Source organism: Symphalangus syndactylus, chromosome 22 (genome assembly GCF_028878055.3).
Source record: "Symphalangus syndactylus isolate Jambi chromosome 22, NHGRI_mSymSyn1-v2.1_pri, whole genome shotgun sequence".
In the NCBI taxonomy this organism is placed as follows: domain Eukaryota; kingdom Metazoa; phylum Chordata; class Mammalia; order Primates; family Hylobatidae; genus Symphalangus; species Symphalangus syndactylus.
Genome location: NC_072444.2, coordinates 10,362,586 through 10,379,640, shown reverse-complemented (window position 1 = coordinate 10,379,640; position 17,055 = coordinate 10,362,586). Strand labels below are relative to the sequence as shown.

The window sequence follows — 17,055 nt, the reverse complement described above, 5'->3', positions numbered from 1 at the left end:
AGAGTTTGAGAACTTGGCCTGCAACAGAGGCTGGAGTGGAAAACAGACAACTTACAAAGGACAGGCATGGGTAACCGACAGGCTGAGAAAGCTGTGCAATTCCCAGCCAGGGCAGTGGCTCACGCCTGTAATCCCACTTTGGGAGGCCAAGACAGGTGGATCACGAGGTCAGGAGTTCGAGACCAGCCTGGCCAACATGGTGAAACCCCGTCTCTACTAAAAATATAAAAAAAAAGTAGCCGGGCGTGGTGGCACATGCCTGTGATCTCAGCTACTTGGGAGGCTGAGGCAGGAGAATCACTTGAACCTGGGAGATGGAGGTTGCGGTGTGTGGAGATCATGCCATTGCACTCCAGCCTGGGCGGGGCGACAGAGCAAGACTCCATCTCAAAAAAAAAAAGCTATGCAATTGTGCAATTCCTGCCACAAAGCCATCCACTTGCAGGACCCAGAGGGCCTCAGGAAATTGTCAGTGGATGCTTGAATCTCCTCCAGTCCTTCCACTATATGCCCCTCTGGCTCACTGCACTCCAGCCTGGGCAGGGCGACAGAGCAAGGCTCCATCTCAAAAAAAAAAAAAAAATGAAACAAACCAAAAAAATCTGTGCAATTGTGCAATTCCTGCCACAAAGCCATCCACTTGCAGGGCCCAGAGAGCCTCAGGAAATTGTCAGTGGATGCTTGAATCTCCTCCAGTCCTTCCACTATATGCCCCTCTGGCCTTGTCTTGCACACCTCCAGAGACAGAAGCCTCACTACTTTAGAGGCTGCCCTTTCCATCTTCCTGACTGGAAGGAAATTCTTCCCTGAATGGAGCTGAAACTTGTGTCCCTGCTCTGCCCTCTAGGGTTTTTTCCCAGTAACTGGAAGAGTCTTGAAAGGGCTAAAATGATTTTATTTTTAAATGTGGACAGGCAAGCAGAGGTGGTTGGCAAAGGCAAGGTGGCTGAGGATCCGGAAGCTGTACAGGAGAGATAAGGGCACTGGCTGCCAGAGTGCCCTATCGAAGCATCATCCGAACCCTGCGGTAGGGGTGGCCCACACCACGGCCTGAGGCCCAGTCAATGCCATATTTGTGGGCGGCAGCCTCAGACACTGCGTAGAGACCATTGAGATTTGATCGGTAACAGGATGCATACCACCAGGCACCGTGGACAATCACTGCACAGTTGCTGTTGCTTGAATCGTGGTCAGCGTCGTAGGTGGTGAAGGGCCTCCCACTGTGGAAGCTCAGGGAATCACCTGGCAGGGAAGGGATGGAAAGCACCTTGGTGCCCAGCACCATGCCTGGCACCTTTGGAGATACAATGCCATGGCAGTCTCAAAGCAGCTAAGAGTTGAATTTTATCAGGCTCCACGAGCAACACCAAGGGGCCAGGTTGTTTGCACAGGGTCACTCGGCTAGTCGAAGCAGCAGCAGGACTTGAACTCGGGACTGTCTGGCTCCAAAGCTCCCAGCTTTTCCCCCTGTCTTACCCCCTCCAGAATCCCCAGCCTCCCTCTCGCTCTTTGTCTTCTCTCAGCTCCCATCCAGTCTGAGCAACTCTGCTAGGAAAAGCTGAGAGGAACCTCTTAGTGCCTGGCCAGGAAAGGGGTTCCCTGAGGTACTCCCTCATAACCACTTCCCTCTTTGAAATCTCTCCCCAACAGTCACTGTTTCTCTGAAAGAAGACTTCCCTGGTTCCTCTTCCAAAGCAGAGAACGTTAACACTCAACAGAGCCTCAGGTGGCACCCAAAACCTCCTCCTTGCCTCCCTGCCCTTTTTTTTTTTTTTTTCTGAGATGGAGTCTTGTTTTGTCGCCCAGGCTGGAGTGCAGTGGCACTCTCTCAGCTCACTGCAACCTTTGCCTCCCGGGTTTAAGTGATTCTCCTGCCTCAGCCTCCTGAGTGGCTGGAATTACAGGCACCCTCCACCACACCTGGCTAATTTTTTTTTTTTTTTCTTGAGACGGAGTCTCGCTCTGTCGCCCAGGCTGGAGTGCAGTGGCGCGATCTCGGCTCACTGCAAGCTCCACCTCCCAGGTTCACGCCATTCTCCTGCCTCAGCCTGTAGCTGGGACTACAGGCGCCCGCCACCACGCCCGGCTAATTTTTTATATTTTTAGTAGAGACGGGGTTTCACCGTGGTCTCGATCTCCTGACCTCGTGATCCGCCCGCCTCGGCCTCCCAAAGTGCTGGGATTACAGGCATGAGCCACCGCACCCGGCCACACCTGGCTAATTTTTTTTTGTATTTTTAGTAGAGACGGGGTTTCACCACGTTGGCCAGGTTGGGTTTGAACTCCTGACCTCAAGTTATCTGCCCGCCTCGGCCTCCCAGAGTGCTAGGATTACAGGCATGAGCCACCGCACCCGGCCTCCCTGCCCATTTGATAGAGGAGGAAACTGAGGCTCAGTGGAGGGGTAGGACTTGCCCAGGGTCACATAAGTACTAAATGGCAGAGATGGATTCAAACTCAGGTCTGTTTGCCTCCAGAGCCCAAATTCTTCACTGTTGCACCATCCTGTTTCATGACGGCCATTTCTCAGATGCGGAAACTAAGGCCCACAGAGGAGACAGCATTGCCCTGGGTCATTCATGGGGGCAGTGGCAGCACTGGGAAAGGATCCAGCCTCCTTCCTCTGCTCCCCTTAGGCTCACTCACCTGCAGTGCCCTCTGAGAACTTGCCCAGTGCCAGCTGGTAGTGGTCTACCTCGCCGAGGAGGCGGAAGGTCGCATAGTGGGCGAAAGTACGGTTGCCATTAAAGTCTTCCAGCTCCACCCGCAGCTCCCAGGTACCTGGAAGGAAGGGGAGGCAGGGATGGAGGAGTCCTCAGATCTTGGGGGAGGGACAGGGATTCAGGACGGCAGACAGTAACCCCCAGACTCCAGGGTCCTGCTGGGAACTCACCCTGGAGAGTAAGCTGGTGCAAATTCTCATTTCCCAGCCAGAATTCAGACTCTTGGTTCCCAAAACCTGCTTTGTAGGAGGACCAAGAGCGGAAGAAATCCACAGAGCCATCCTGGCGCCTCTGAAACACCTGCAGGAGGGGGGCACAGCAGCTATTACTCCAGGCTGGGCACTGGCAGCTGAGGTTGCAGGAACTGAGGGGTGGGTGGATACCCATTCTCTCTTTGGATTGGGGCCTGTTGATAAAATGGGGATCCTTCAAGTTAGCTTTAAATATTTCTATGAACTCTACATTCCCTTATTAACTTTTACTGACACTCAACTTCATGCCACAGCCTTGCAAGCCCTGGGAAGACTGAATTGACAACGCACTGTCCCCACTCACAGGAGATGGCCAGCACTGCTGGGAGTCAGTCAAAATAACCCAATTTCATTTACTGTAAGAACCAACCAAGATATTTGGCCGCACTCGGTGGCTCATGCCTGTAATTCCATCACTTTGGGAGGCCGAGGCGGGCGGATCACTTGAGGTCAGGAGTTTGAAACCAGCCTGGCCAACATGGTGAAATCCCATCTCTACTAAAAATACAAAAACAATTAGCTGGGCGTGGTGGCGTGCACCTGTAATCCTAGCTACTTGGGAGGCTGAGGCAGGAGAACTGCTTGAACCTGGGAGGTGGAGGTTGCAGTGAACCGAGATCACACCACTGCACTCCAGCCTGGGCAGCAGAGCAAGACTCCGTCTCGAAAAAAAAAAAAAAAAAGAACCAAGATATTTACATTAGAGAGGCCACCCCCACAGACCAAGCTGGACCCCTGGCCTTACCCTGATGTCTTCCACCTCCCCCTCCAAGCCAAGCAGGCCCCAGGTCCTGTAGAGTTGTCAACCTAAGTACCTCTATTTCCATTGCTCCACTGTCTTATTTTATTTATTTTTTTGAGATAGAGTCTCACCGTCACCAGGCTGGAGTGCAGTAGTGTGATCTCGGCTCACTGCAACCTCTGCCTCCCTGGTTCAAGCAATTCTCCTGCTTTAGCTTTCTGCATAGCTGGGATTACAGGCACCTGCCACCATGCCCAGCTAATTTTTTGTATTTTTAGTAGAGACGGGATTTCGCCATGTTGCCCAGGCTGGTCTTGAACTCCTGAGCTCAGGTGATCCGCCCACCTCGGCCTCCCAAAGTGCTGGGATTACAGGCGTGAGCCACCACGTCCAGCCAACCACCGCGCCTGGGCACCCTGCACACTTCTTCAGTTGATCATTTAGTGCCGTCCATGAACTGGCCTTTACAGAGATCCTCAATCCATGCTCCATCAGAGCCGGCAGACTTTAGCCGACACCCACGCCTGCTCTCAGCTCACTCACGCGTTCCCTGCAAACCTTCTTTTACTCTGCTGCCTCCCTGAGTTTATCTTTACTTCTAGCTGGAATACCCCGCCCGACCCTATTTTTTTTTTTTTTTTTTTTGAGACAGTTTCACTCTTGTCACCCAGGCTGGAGTGCAATGGCAAGATCTCGGCTCACTGCAACCTCCGCCTCCTGGGTTCAAGCAATTCTCCTGCCTCAGCCTCCCAAGTAGCTGGGATTACAGGCATGAGCTACTGCACCTGACTCAAGGTCTTTTCAAATGGCACCTCCTCTGTGAAGCCCTCATACTTCTTCAGGTCCCATTGGGGGCTCACTAAACATTTGTCGGTGAATTCTTCTAGGAAATGCCTTGCTCTGATGGGCTCTGGCTCCCCTAGGGGCCAAGGGGGAGAAGTGACCACTGGGCCTGGCCTGTTAGCCCATTTCTCAGACACTCACCAGCCAGCCGCCCCCCTCGGTGTCCATGTCACAAAAGACTGGGAGGGCCCTGCCCTCAGGTAGGCACAGATGGTACCAGCCGCTCAAGGTGGCGCCCTGTCTCAACAGCTCCCGGCAGTTTCTGGGGCCTGGGAAAGGGGAGATGGACTGGGGGTGGTGCCCAGGTTATTCCCTGACCCCCACCCCTAGGCACTGGAACAAGTGTGGGACCCTAGGGACCCTCTTGGCTCCTTCAGGTCCCTGAAGAAGGGTTCTAAGGAGGCTGTGGGGAGGGGCCTGGCCACACTTGGGGGTCTGCCAACACCCAACACCGTGTGATCCCAAGTTCCCGGCTCCTTCAAGGGCTGCCTCACCTTCCTGGCACCGGAGCAGGTTCGCTGGATCTCCTGCCCCAGAGAAGGGACGAGTGTTGGCTCTGATGTCTCAGCACCCCAGCGCTGAGCCACCAGCGGAGCCCGTGCCCAGGCCCTTTTCCAAATCCTTCCCACTCCTCCCAGCCTTCCATACCCTGTAGGAGGGCCATCATAGGGTACCCAGGCCCTTCTCCTAATCCTCTGCACTCCTCCCAGCCATCCATTCCCCTGTGAGAGAGCCATCATAGGGTACCCAGGCCCTTCTCCTAATCCTCTGCACTCCTCCCAGCCATCCATTCCCCTGTGAGAGAGCCATCATAGGGTACCCAGGCCCTTCTCCTAATCCTCTGCACTCCTCCCAGCCATCCATTCCCCTGTGAGAGAGCCATCATAGGGTACCCAGGCCCTTCTCCTAATCCTCTGCACTCCTCCCAGCCATCCATTCCCCGGTGAGAGAGCCATCATAGGGTACCCAGGCCCTTCTCCTAATCCTCTGCACTCCTCCCAGCCATCCATTCCCCGGTGAGAGAGCCATCACAGGCGCAGCAGCCAAGCAGAAATCCCACCCTAGAGGCCAGGGACAGAGGCAAAGGAAGCGGGGAGGCCTCCAGCCCCACTTACTCACCTGGCTCACCCTTGGGGCCCATCTTGCCTGGTGGTCCAGGTTGCCCTGAAATCTCAAAGGCAGAGATTTCCTGAGTCCCACCCCATGCCCAGGACCAAAAAAGAAACAAGAGACTTGGAGCCAGAGGTTCAAATCCCAATTTCACCCTTCACTCACTTTGTGATTGTGGACAAATATCTTATCCTCTCTCAACCTCCCCTTCCTCCTCAGCAGAATGGGGATGAAACCACTTACCTGGCAGAGTTGATCTTAGGATGCCGGGTGCCCAGCCTGGAGCTGGCACACAGTAGGTTCCTTGCTCCTTTGTCGTGGCCCCTCAGCACAGACAAAAATTGGTGCATTCCTGCCTTCCCCATTCCCAAGATCCCAGCCCGCTCCCCAGCCTCTCTCACCTTGAGGACCTGGGGCTCCCTTCTCCCCAGGACTTCCTGGAGCTCCGGGACAACCGGGCAGGAGGACAACTTTGCTGGCTTCCAGTTCCCTGGGTCCTACAGGGAGACACAGGCAGGGTGGGCATAGGGTAGACTGTCTCTTCCAGATCCCTCTTCAGTTCTCTTCCTGTCTCCCAGTTTCCCACTGTCAGGATGCTTGTCTCCTGAGCTGGCAAGGTTTCGTGTGCTTTGCATCCATTTGCATATATTTACATGCAGAGCCCAGATTATGAAACTCCCACCCTGCTCCTTGAGGTTGATGAGGCTTGGTGGGGGGACACCGAGCGAGGGAATGAAGAGTGGGTTGGTGAGGAGGGCACCCTAGGTTTTCTACCTGGGCAGCTGGGGTGTTCCTGGGTCTTCAGGCAGGCAGGCCCCCCAAGCAGGAGGAGCCACAGGGAGGGCAGGATCCACAGTAGATCCATCTTACTTGGGCCACCAGGGGAAGGATGCCAGATTATAAGGGGGCCAGGCTGGTGGGAGGACATGAAACAAGACTTCCTCCCATTGTCCCCCAGGGACACCCCACCCAGACTGGAGCCAGCAGGGGGTGGGAGTATTTCCTCCCTCAGCCCCAGAGAGAAAGGGCATTATCCCTGCCCTATCCAACCAGGATGGAGTCCAACACCTTTTTGTTTTTTGTTTTTTGTTTTTTTCTTGAGACGGAGTTTCACTTTTGTTGTCCAGGCTGGAATGCAGTGGTGTGCTCTCAGCTCAATGCAACCAATGCAACCTCTGCCTCCCAGGTTCAAGTGATTCTCCTGCCTCAGCCTCCCAAGTAGCTGGGATTATGGGTGCATGCCACCAAGCCCACCTAAATTTTTGTATTTTTTTTTTTTTTTAGTATAGACGGGGTTTCGCCATGTTGGCCAGGCTGGTCTCGAAATCCTGACCTTAGGTGATCCACCCACCTCGGCCTCCCAAAGTGCTAGGATTACAGGCGTGAGCCACCGCACGCTGAAAGAGTCCAACTTGTGATCCTGGCTTCCAGGGCTCCCCAGCCATCTCTCCAGACCTCTACATTCACAGTCATCTGTACCTGTGAAGCCCCATCTGCCCACAAAGGTCTAGCTCTACAACCATCTCCACTGGGAATCCTTCCCTGATCCTCATCAATGCTATGAATAGTGACAACCGCTACCATTTCCTGGGCATCTACTGTATTCCAGCGTCATACTGACGTCACCTCTGATCCTCACATGGACTTGCTATTAATCCTTATTATTGCGTTATGGAGCTGGTACAAAATGGGTGCTCAGTAAGAAAGAGTTAAATAAATAAGGAAAGAGAAACTGAGGCCCAGGGATGGGACGTGACTTCTGTTCTCTTGGCCACTTATATGCTGAGAGCCACAGAGTTTTACCCAAGCCCCATGCCCCCACCAGGGAATAGCACCATTAAGAAAGTGATTCTGGCTGGCTGCAGCGGCTCATGCCTGTAATCCCAGGACTTTGGGAGTCTGAGGCAGGCAGATCACCTGAGGTCAGGGGTTCGAGACCAGCCTGGCTAACATGGTGAAACCCCGTCTCTACTAAAAATACAAAAATCAGCCGGGCTTGGTGGCATGCACCTGTGATCCCAGCTACTCAGGAGGCTGAGGCAAGAGAATCACTTGAAACCGGAAGGCAGAGGTTGCAATGAGCCGAGATCGCACCACTGCACTCCAGGCTGGGCGAAAGAGCAAAATCTCCGTCTCAAAAAGAAAGAAAGTGACTCCATGCTCAACTTTCAGTCCCGTGAGGCTTAGGAAACAGCTGCTAACGTAGGCCAATCGAGCAGGAAGCCCATGTAGGAAGGCCTGGAGGCCGGGAGGCCAGGGAGGACGCAGCAGCCAGGGTCCAGATGTGAAGGGTCAGGCCTGAGCTGGAGAGGGACCTCAGGCGATAAGGGAGGAGAGGAGGGCTGGTTCATTCACTCATTCAGCAAACCCTCCCTCAAGGCCTTCTCTGCACCTCCCCGGTGCTTGTGGAGAGGGCTGAGGTGCAAGAGGCGTCAGGGGAAGTGGAGGCTGTGTTTGCCTGATAGGATGTGTCTGCGAGAGGGATATCCTGAGACCGCAATTCCAGTTCTAGGAATCTGTCTTCCCCAGACTGTCCCACAAGTGTGCCAAGATCGGCAGACAGGCCCGTTTACCATTGGTGCTGTTCGTAAGAATCAACGTGGAAATGACCCAACCAGCCATTGATGGGATTCACATGAATTAGGACCATTCAGACAACTCATAGGGCAAATCTGATCTAAAATGAGAGGGGCAAAAATGCAAAACAGTATGCACAGCATTATCCCACTTTGTATTTTTAAAATGCTAGAGGTGTGCATATATACATTTTGTAAATTCACAGAAAAAGGTCTGACATAGACCTTGTGAACTGTGGTTATTTCTGGAGAGTAGGACCGGGGGAGGAGTGGTTCTCTCTTTTTTTTTTTTTTTTTTTTTTGGAGACAGGGTCTCCACCTAGGCTGGAGTGTGGTGGAGTGTGGTGGTGCGATCATAGCTCACTGCAGCCCCAAGCTCCTGGGCTCGAGCAGTCCTCCCACCTCAGTCCCCCAGGTAGCTGGGACTCCAGGCAGAGCCACCACACCGGGCTAAATTTTTATTTTTATTTTATTTATTTATTTCCAGACAAAGTCTTGCTGTGTAGCCCAGGCTGGAGAGCAGTGACTCGATCTCGTCTCACTGCAACCTCCGCTTCCTGGATTCAAGTGATTCTCCTGCCTCAGTCACCCAAGTAGCTGGGATTACAGGTGCGTGCCACCACGCCCAGCTAATTTTTGTATTTTTAGTAGAGACGGGGTTTCACTATGTTGGTCTGGCTGGTCTCAAACTGCTGACCTCAAGTGATCCACCCGCCTTGGCCTCCCAAAGTGCTGGGATTACAGGTGTGAGCCACTGCGCCTGGCCTAAATTTTTATTTTTTTGTAGAGATGGGTTCTCACTATATTGCCCAGGCTGGTCTCAAACTCCTGGCTTCAAACAATCATCCCATCTCAGTCTCCCAAAGTGCTGGAATTACACGTGTGAGCCATGGTACCTCCTGGCCAGTTTTTTATTTTTTAATATATACAGGGTCTCACTCTGTCACCCAGGCTGGAGTGCAGTGGCATGATCTTGGCTCACTGCAGCCTGGACCTCTTGGACTCAAGTGATCCTCCCACCTCAGCCTCCTGAGTACTTGGGACTACAGGCGTGCCCACCACACCCAGCTAATTTTTGTATTTTTAGTAGAGATGGGGTTTCACCATGCTGCCCAGGCTGACTCCAACTCCTCACCTCAAGCAATCCTCCTGCCTTGGCCTCCCAAAGTGCTGGGATTACAAGCATGAGCCACCGCACCCAGCCCAGTTCTCACTCTTCTTATAAACTTCTGTATAGTCGTTTTTCAAACCCTCACAGGCATTTACTACTTTTGCAAGAAAAAGAAAGCATCCAATAAAGGAGGAGGGTGAAGAAGAAAACTCCTGCTGGGGGAGAAACAAGGGCAGGGTGACCCAGGCAGGAGGAGCTGCTCATGCAGAAGAAGCCTAGAGAGGAGAGAAGGCAAGGCAGACGGGGTGTTATCATATCCCATACAGGGGAAGCAGCAGGGGCTTTAGGGAGACGGGGAAGTGCACAAAGGGGAGGCTGATTTCCAGAGGCTTGGAGCTTTGGCAGAGGTGAGGGTGCAAGCGAGGGGTGAGGAGGTGGACTGTGGTTGGCAGGGGGAGGTGGAGGTTGCAGTGAGCCAAGATCTCACTACTCTACTCTAGCCTGGGCGACACAGTGAGACTGTCTCAAAAAAAAAAAAGAAAAGAAAAAATAAAATAAAATAAAATAATAAAAAGTTATAAAACGCGCAGCTACATGCCTGGCTCCTGGCAAGCGCCCATCCATGGGCGATGTTACCATCAGGGAAGACTTCGGTGCCTGGGGACAGAAGGCAGGGCTTCCCAGGAAAGCCTGAGAGAGGAAGGCCAGGAATGGCTGCGTGGAGTCCCTGGGGCCCTTTCCCCCTTGGCACGGGGGCAGAGACCTAACTTTTGGAGGCTGAGAGAGCCTGGAGATGCCTCCGGAATGCTGTTCTGCTCACTCTGGAGTCAGAAAAGCCTGAATTCATTTTATTGTTTATTTTAATTTTACTTTTTTTTTTTTAATCAATGGGGTCTCAACTATGTTGCCCAGGCTGGTCTCCTGGACTCAATCGATCCGCCCACCTCAGCCTCCCAAAGTGCTGGGATTTTAGTCATGAACTACGACTCTCAGCCCAGAGAAGCCTGAATTGAAACCCCAGCCCTGCCCTGTCCAGCTGTGTGGCTTGAGCATGTGTACTTCCCTGAGTCTCCGTACCCTCATCTGTAAAGGGGCAGGGGGTGGGGGTTAAGCAGGTGTCAAAGATGAACTTTTTTTTTTTTTTTTGAGACAGAGTTTCACTCTTGTCGCCCAGGCTGGAGTGCAATGGCACGATCTTGGCTCACTGCAACCTCCACCTCCCGGGTTTAAGCGATTCTCCTGTCTCAGCCTCCCGAGTAGCTGGGATTACAGGCGTGTGCCACCACGCCCGGCTAATTTTGTATTTTTAGTAGAGATAGGGTTTCACCATGTTGGTCAGGCTGGTCTTGAACTCCTGACCTCAGGTGATTCACCCGCCTCGGCCTCCCAAAGTGCTGGGATTACAGGCATGAGCCACTGCGCCTGGCCAGATGAAAATATTTTAAAAGGTAACAGCGACAGTCCTAGGTGGAATTCCCGTTAAGAAGAGGACAATGGCCGTACCCTCACCCCATCCAATCCACACACAGCCCAAGACACAGGACATGAAGCGCAGTGCAGAGTTCCTTTATTTGGGGGCAGCGCCAGGCCAGTTGGTGGGAAGAGGCAGGCACACAACCCAGTGTCAGGCTGGGGAGCCCAGCAGGGGCAATGGAGGAGATGAGGCGGTTGAGGGATGCTCTCAGCTGCAGGTTCCAGGCCCAGGACAGGAGGAGATGTCAGGCATCAGACACTGAGCCTGCCTGGTGCCCACAAGAGCCAAAAACTGGCAGCCAGAGTTTTTCCCGCCCCCACCCCCTGCTTACCCACAAGGGTGCCCAGAAGCCAGCCTCTGCATCCTCCTTTCCCCTCAGGATGGAGTCCAGGCCCAAGGGGGTCAGATTCTGCAGAGGCCAAAGAGGACACTCAGGGAGGTGACCCTGCCTCAGCCAGCCAAGGACCCCCTGCCTCGAGAGGAGGCAGCAGAGGAAGAGCAAACACTTTAACACAGGCTGCGGCGACCCGCCCCACAGCACACACGGCACACAGAGGGCCTCAGGCACAGCTCCCCTTCTCAAAGCAAAACCCAGTGAGACACACGGCCCAGCTCCTGCCCACAGCCACAGAAATGCGGGCCACAGGCTTGCCTGGGCTGGCACCTACTGGTTCTCTTCCCTGCTGGCAGCATGAAGGGAAAGGACACAGGAGGGCTCAGCTGGGCTCCTAGACCGGCCCAGGCTGAGTCCTGGTCCCAGCCAACACCTGACAAAGGAAATCCCCCAACTGGAGGAGACAAAGGGGGTGTGGCTCACATGGGACACGCTGTCACCGTCCTGAGGGCTTTGCCCACGGAGAAGACAGCACCCTGGGTACTGAAGGGGAATGGTGGGGCAGGAACCAGGAGGTGAGCTGGGACTCAGGTACTTGCTGCTGGCCAGGTACTCACAGCGTCTGGTAGGTGCTGTCCTTGGCCTTGAGGAAGCGCAGCACAAAGAAAGCCACCGCCTGTAGGCTCAACACCAGCACGACACCTCCGATAAAGCTGGCCCCGTCAAATCCAGGGCTGTGGGCCTCAGGGACTGGGGGGCTCCCTAGAGGGGTGAGGCAGGGCAGGGGTCATAGCAGTCACTGTGAACCAGGACCCCAGTCCCACCCTCATAACCGGCACAAGTAACCTGGAGGCCCCGGTCCTCAATATGGGGTGCTTGAACCCTGGGTTCAGTTTAGTTCAGATCCCACAGGCAGGTGGGAAGCACCCGGTGGGAGGAACAGTGGCAGGGGAGGGTGGGGTGCCGTCCAGCCCTGGCTGTGCTCCTGGCTTGCTCTGTGGCTTTTACGCCACCCACATTCCCTCTGGGCCTCGTGATCACGTGGTCCAACAGGTGTCTTGGACCAGTGACTGGGCTGCCACCCTCCCTGGGCCTCACTAGCCCAATAGGGTGAAGACAGAGCCAGAACTCAGACCCCTCCGCTCACAATTCCTTTCAGCCTCAGACCTCAGGGTTCAGAGCCAAGATGCAGATGATATAGTCCCTTTTCAGGACTCCTAAGCCCTAAGACCTCAGTGTCACCCAATGTCAGAGCCCTCAGAGAGGAAAGGAGCAGGGGGAGAAGTGGAGGCCCCAACTGTCACCCTGCTAAGTGGGTAAGCGAGGACTGGACAGTGTGTGTTGGGGGGAACATGGCTGAGGGACAGGCTATAGGCCAAAGTCACCTCACAGGACACAGCCAGGCTCACACAGGGTCCCCTGACCATTTCCTCTGCCCCTTAGAAGGTAGGGCCTTAGGGCCATGGTTGCCAGGCTATGCCTGGGTGGCTCCCAGCTGTGCCATGGTACCTGTACACTCCCAGTAGGGATTCGATTTCAGGCCCTGGGCTGGGCGCCCAGAACAGGGCAGGGCTGGTGGATGGAAAATCATTCTGGGACAGTGGAAAGGGGCCCAGCCTGAACTGGGTCCACCTCCCAGAAGGTGTAAGGGGTGGAAGGAGTCTGACAATACGAAGGGCAAACAACGGTCCCAGCTCCCGCTCAGGGAGCCCCAGAGAAGGAAGCTGGGGGATAAGGAGCAGAAGAGGGGAGAAATGAGCCACATGAGGCTGATCCGGGGCTCCAGCTGAGGGCTGAGCCATCAATAATTCAGCTTCTGAGATCGGTTTCTGGCTTTAATTAACCAAGGGCCTCTTCAGCCATCCCTGCCAAGTCTGGTGACCTCCAGCCCCTGAGAGGGAGTGGGAAGCAAAGGGTGGCATTCTCGCCTCTGCTCCAGCAGGAACCCGCCTTGTGACCCTCTCTGGGCCTGGAGGGTGCAGTAGGCAGGCACTGAGGATGCCTGCTGAGCAACTCCAGCCGCACACCCTCACCTCCAAGGACAAGTCCCGAGGGGTGACCTTGAGTTCCCAGAACTAGCGATGGGGAGGAGGGATGGGAACTGTCATTTCTTGATTGCCTTCAGTGAGTCAGACACTGAAGTGGGCACTGTACAGCTTCTCATAAAACCTGCCGAGCACCTCTATGAGGAAGGCATCATCCAGCCCATTTCACAGATGCAGAGACAGGCTCCGAGGGAGAAGGCGCAGGGCCGAGGTCACAGAGCATGTCAGTGCCTGAGCCCAGAGCTGTCTTCCCCTGCACCTCTGCTCCTCCCACTGCCCTGTCCCCAGGGAGTACTCACCTGTTGTGACTGTCTTCGGTTCATAGGTGGGGTGGTGGTGAGCAGCTGAGGAGACAGGGGTTCCATAGCAAAGCAGCCTTCCCACCCCCTGACTCCCATCAAGACCCCAGCCCCCACTCACCGCTAAACTTCTGATTCAGATGCAGCCCTGTCCCTGCTCTAGACACCCAACATACTTGCAAGCCCCAGACACACAGTTCCCTCCACCAGATGTGCTCTCTCTCCATCTCTACCTTCCAGGCTCATTACTGATGCCACTTCCTCCAGGAAGCACTCCCTCTCATTCCCTCTGAACTTCCAAAGTCCTTGCTGTGCCTTAAACTAGAAGAATAGCTAACGCTCCCATCCCCTCCACACACCTGTACTAATTTTCAGATGAGGAAACAGGCAGAGAGAGGAGGGGACTTCTCGGTGAGCTAAAGGCAGAACTGATACTGGGCCCAGGTATTGGTGAGCACAGTCCACCGCCTGAGAGAGGCTGTTTCCTCCTGGGGGGCAGGCAATGGCTGGGGAGACCCATCCAACTTGGCTTAGGCGCAAGAACCCCCTTACCTGGACATGCCTCTGAGCGGTTGTAGATGGAGCAGCCTTCCTTGACCACCTCAGCTTGGGCCACACAGTGTCCTGGTGGGAGAAGGTGCAGCGGGGAGGTTTGGGGAGAGGGGCCAGGGCTTTGGGGTTCAGAGCTGGGGGCACTCAACCTGGGGAGGGCTCAGCTCCATACCTGGCTCCTCTGGCCGACACTGCTCCCACAAGCAGCCGGAGAGATTGCGCGCTCTGTCTCCCTCCACGCAGTGCTCACAGACCTCCAGCTGTTTGCAGGCCCCTTGGACCGCTGGCCAGATATTCAGGCGGATCAGGGCTCCCCGCCCAAAGCCTCGAGCTCCTTTACCTGGTAGTGCAGTGGAGCGGGAAGGGAGAGCTCCTCGAAGCCAAGCTGTGGCACCTGCCCACCCTCCCACCCAGCATTCCGGTGGCCCTCGCCCCTCTGCACACATCTGGGCTCTCACAAACACTCACTCCTGGATCCCCGAGCCCCAGCGCACACCTGGAGCTTCCACAGCAGAGGTCTACACACACCTAGAGCCTCCCCACGTTCACCCAGAGCCCCTCCCTTTGCATACACCTGGGGTTCCCAGATTCAGTTGAAGCCACCTCCCCCAGACCACCTGAAGCTCCCTAGGCCCCCACACCTGGGGCCTATATTTACACAGAGGGCTCCACACAGAGCTGGAGCCCCCTCTCCCACCCCTGGAGGCCTGCACTCGGCCGGAAAGCCCCCTCCCCTCAAGTCCAGGCTGCTCCTGGGGAGACGGCTGGCTGAGGTGCAAGCTCCACCCGCCCCCGTCGGGCCCCTAGCCAGACCCTGCCGCGAGTTACCAGCCACAGCCAGCTGGGCACACAACAGGAGGCAGCAACAGCCGCCACAGAGAGCAGTCCGCAAGGCACGGGGTCCAGGCGCCTCCATGGGCTCGTGGGCGGGGGCCAGGGGCAGTGGACTGCGGCCGGGCGCGTCCCTCCCAGACTGGGCTCTGCTGAGCGTGTGCGGAGCGAAACCTGGGCAACCGGAGCGTGGCCAGGTGGGGGCGTGGCCAGTAGGAGAGGCAGGGGCGGGGCTTCTCGGTCGGGGCGGAGCCAGGTGAAGGCGGGGCCAGTTAGGGGCGTGGCTAGTGTGTGCGGCCAGGTGAATTCGGGGGTCTGGGGCGGCGCTTGGACTAAAGCAGGTAGGGTCCAGGACTGGTGGCTGGCGTGGTTACTGTGTGCCTCCAAGGGCAGCTTCTTGAAAATTCTGGTAAGTACTGACTGCTTTGATCCCTGCTTCACAGGTGAGGAAACTGAGGCTCAGACAAGATGAGTGACTCGTTCGAGGTCACGAAGAGAGGCAGTGGCAAAAATCTGGATTCGAAACGAGGTCACTTCCCTGTCTTCAGGGCTCGGTGCAGGCCCCGCTTTGTACACCCTCCACCCAGGCCCCATGACCGCTGGGCCGGGCCCCAGCTGGCCCCTGCCCTCTGGCTGCCCAAGCTCAGCTTCGGTGCTCCCTCTCCATTCACTGCACCCCTCCACCCGCCTCCCTTCTGCCCCTCATCCGCTGTGTCTGCCTCCGGCCTACCACACCCTCTGGCCAGGTCAGGGGTGACGCCATTACTAGGCCAACTGGGCCTCTCCGCAGCCTTCCCCACGGCTACCACTCCTGCCCTGGCACCAGCCTCTTTTGGTTCTCCTCAGGCTCCTTAGGGGGCACTTCCTCTCCTTCCTCTTCCTCCTCCCCCCCCCTCCTTCCCCCATCTGCTTCTCCTAACCCTCTCTTATTCGATGGTGGCCCAGGTTAGTCCCAAGCCCTGTTCCACACTCTCCTGGGGTCATCCTGGACATTCCACTGCCATCAGTCCCCATTTAAAACCCAACAGCTGAGGCAGAAGGATCGCTTGAGCCCAGGGATTTGAGGCTGTAGTGAGCTGTGATCATGGCATTGCACTCCCGCCTGCGCGACAGAGTGAAACCCTGTCTTGAATGAATGAATGAATGAATGCCAACAGGTCACGTATCCCAGTAAATATATACACCCACTATGCACCCATTAAAAAATTTTTTTTAAGCCCACAGATCTCTTAATCATCTCCAGGCCAGTTCTGACTTCACAACTGCCACACCTGTAACTGACAATATATAGCTAGCAATTATTGACCCCTTACTAGCAGAATGTACATTTTGAGAGCTTTTACATGCAACTTCATCTAATGTCCACAGCTACCCTCTAGGCATGAGTTTTGTCATCTCCCATTTGCAGGCTGCTCAGGGGCACACGGTCTCAATGCAGCAGGCCAGGTTGTAAAGCTAGGATTGAATGATGCTGGAGGCCATGCTCCCTCTGCTATGCCTCCCATGGGTCCACGGCACCTCCACCTGAGTGTCCCTCAGGCCCCCAAAACTGCCCAGTCTCTTTCCCCACTCAGGGGAAAAGAGACCCTTCGGGTTCTGGGGGAGGGAGGAGGGACAGCATTAGGAGATATACCTAATGTAAATGATGAGTTAATGGGTGCAGCACACCAACATGGCACATGTATACATATGTAACAAACCTGCACGTTGTGCACATGTACCCTAGAACTTAGAGAATAATAAAACAAAAAATATATATATATACAAAGAAAATGTGGCACATATACATCATGGAATACTATGCAGCCATAAAAAAGGATGAGTTCATGTCCTTTGCAGGGACACGGATGAAGCTGGAAACCATCATTCTCAGCAAACTATTGCAAGGACAGAAAACCAAACACTGCATGTTCTCACTCATAAGTGGGAATTGAGCAACGAGATCACTTGGACACAGGGCAGGGAACACCACACACCAGGGCCTGCTGGGGGGTGGGGGGCTGGGGGAGGGATAGCATTAGGAGAAATACCTAATGTAAATGATGAGTTGATGGGGGCAGCAAACCAACATGGCACATGTATACCTATGTATCAAACCTGCACCTTGTGTATATATACCCTAGAACTTAAAGTATAATAAAAAAAAATAATAAAACAAAAATAA

The 17,055-nt window shown here is 54.9% G+C and overlaps 2 protein-coding genes across 7 annotated transcripts; both read right to left on the bottom strand.

The window, feature by feature from the left end:
- Nucleotides 1-874: 874 nt before the first annotated feature.
- On the bottom strand, nt 875-10,915 carry FCN3 (ficolin 3). Of its 4 annotated transcripts, none has more exons than XM_063631523.1 (8): nt 10,860-10,915; nt 6,071-6,166; nt 5,679-5,723; nt 5,054-5,086; nt 4,701-4,828; nt 2,894-3,023; nt 2,647-2,781; nt 875-1,242 (listed from the first exon to the last, which is right to left on the bottom strand). In XM_063631523.1, exons 1-8 carry the CDS (start codon nt 10,900-10,902, stop codon nt 1,001-1,003), a joined length of 852 nt encoding a protein of 283 aa, XP_063487593.1. In that variant the 5' UTR covers nt 10,903-10,915; the 3' UTR covers nt 875-1,000. The 4 variants fall into 4 exon arrangements, with proteins under 4 accessions (XP_063487593.1, XP_063487592.1, XP_055117345.1 ...); XM_063631522.1 differs by lacking the exon at nt 10,860-10,915 and adding an exon at nt 9,381-10,851 and having other exon boundaries at nt 5,679-5,730; XM_055261370.2 differs by lacking the exon at nt 10,860-10,915 and adding an exon at nt 6,444-9,372.
- CD164L2 (CD164 molecule like 2) lies at nt 10,902-15,779 on the bottom strand. Of its 3 annotated transcripts, XM_055261389.2 has the most exons (7): nt 14,889-15,777; nt 14,233-14,400; nt 14,061-14,132; nt 13,509-13,553; nt 11,782-11,926; nt 11,162-11,239; nt 10,902-11,041 (listed from the first exon to the last, which is right to left on the bottom strand). In XM_055261389.2, the coding sequence occupies exons 1-6, from the start codon at nt 14,974-14,976 to the stop codon at nt 11,233-11,235; spliced, it is 525 nt and encodes a 174-aa protein (XP_055117364.1). In that variant the 5' UTR covers nt 14,977-15,777; the 3' UTR covers nt 10,902-11,041; nt 11,162-11,232. The 3 variants fall into 3 exon arrangements, with proteins under 3 accessions (XP_055117364.1, XP_055117363.1, XP_063487603.1); XM_055261388.2 differs by lacking the exon at nt 11,162-11,239 and having other exon boundaries at nt 10,902-11,098; nt 14,889-15,779; XM_063631533.1 differs by lacking the exon at nt 11,162-11,239.
- Nucleotides 15,780-17,055: the final 1,276 nt, after the last annotated feature.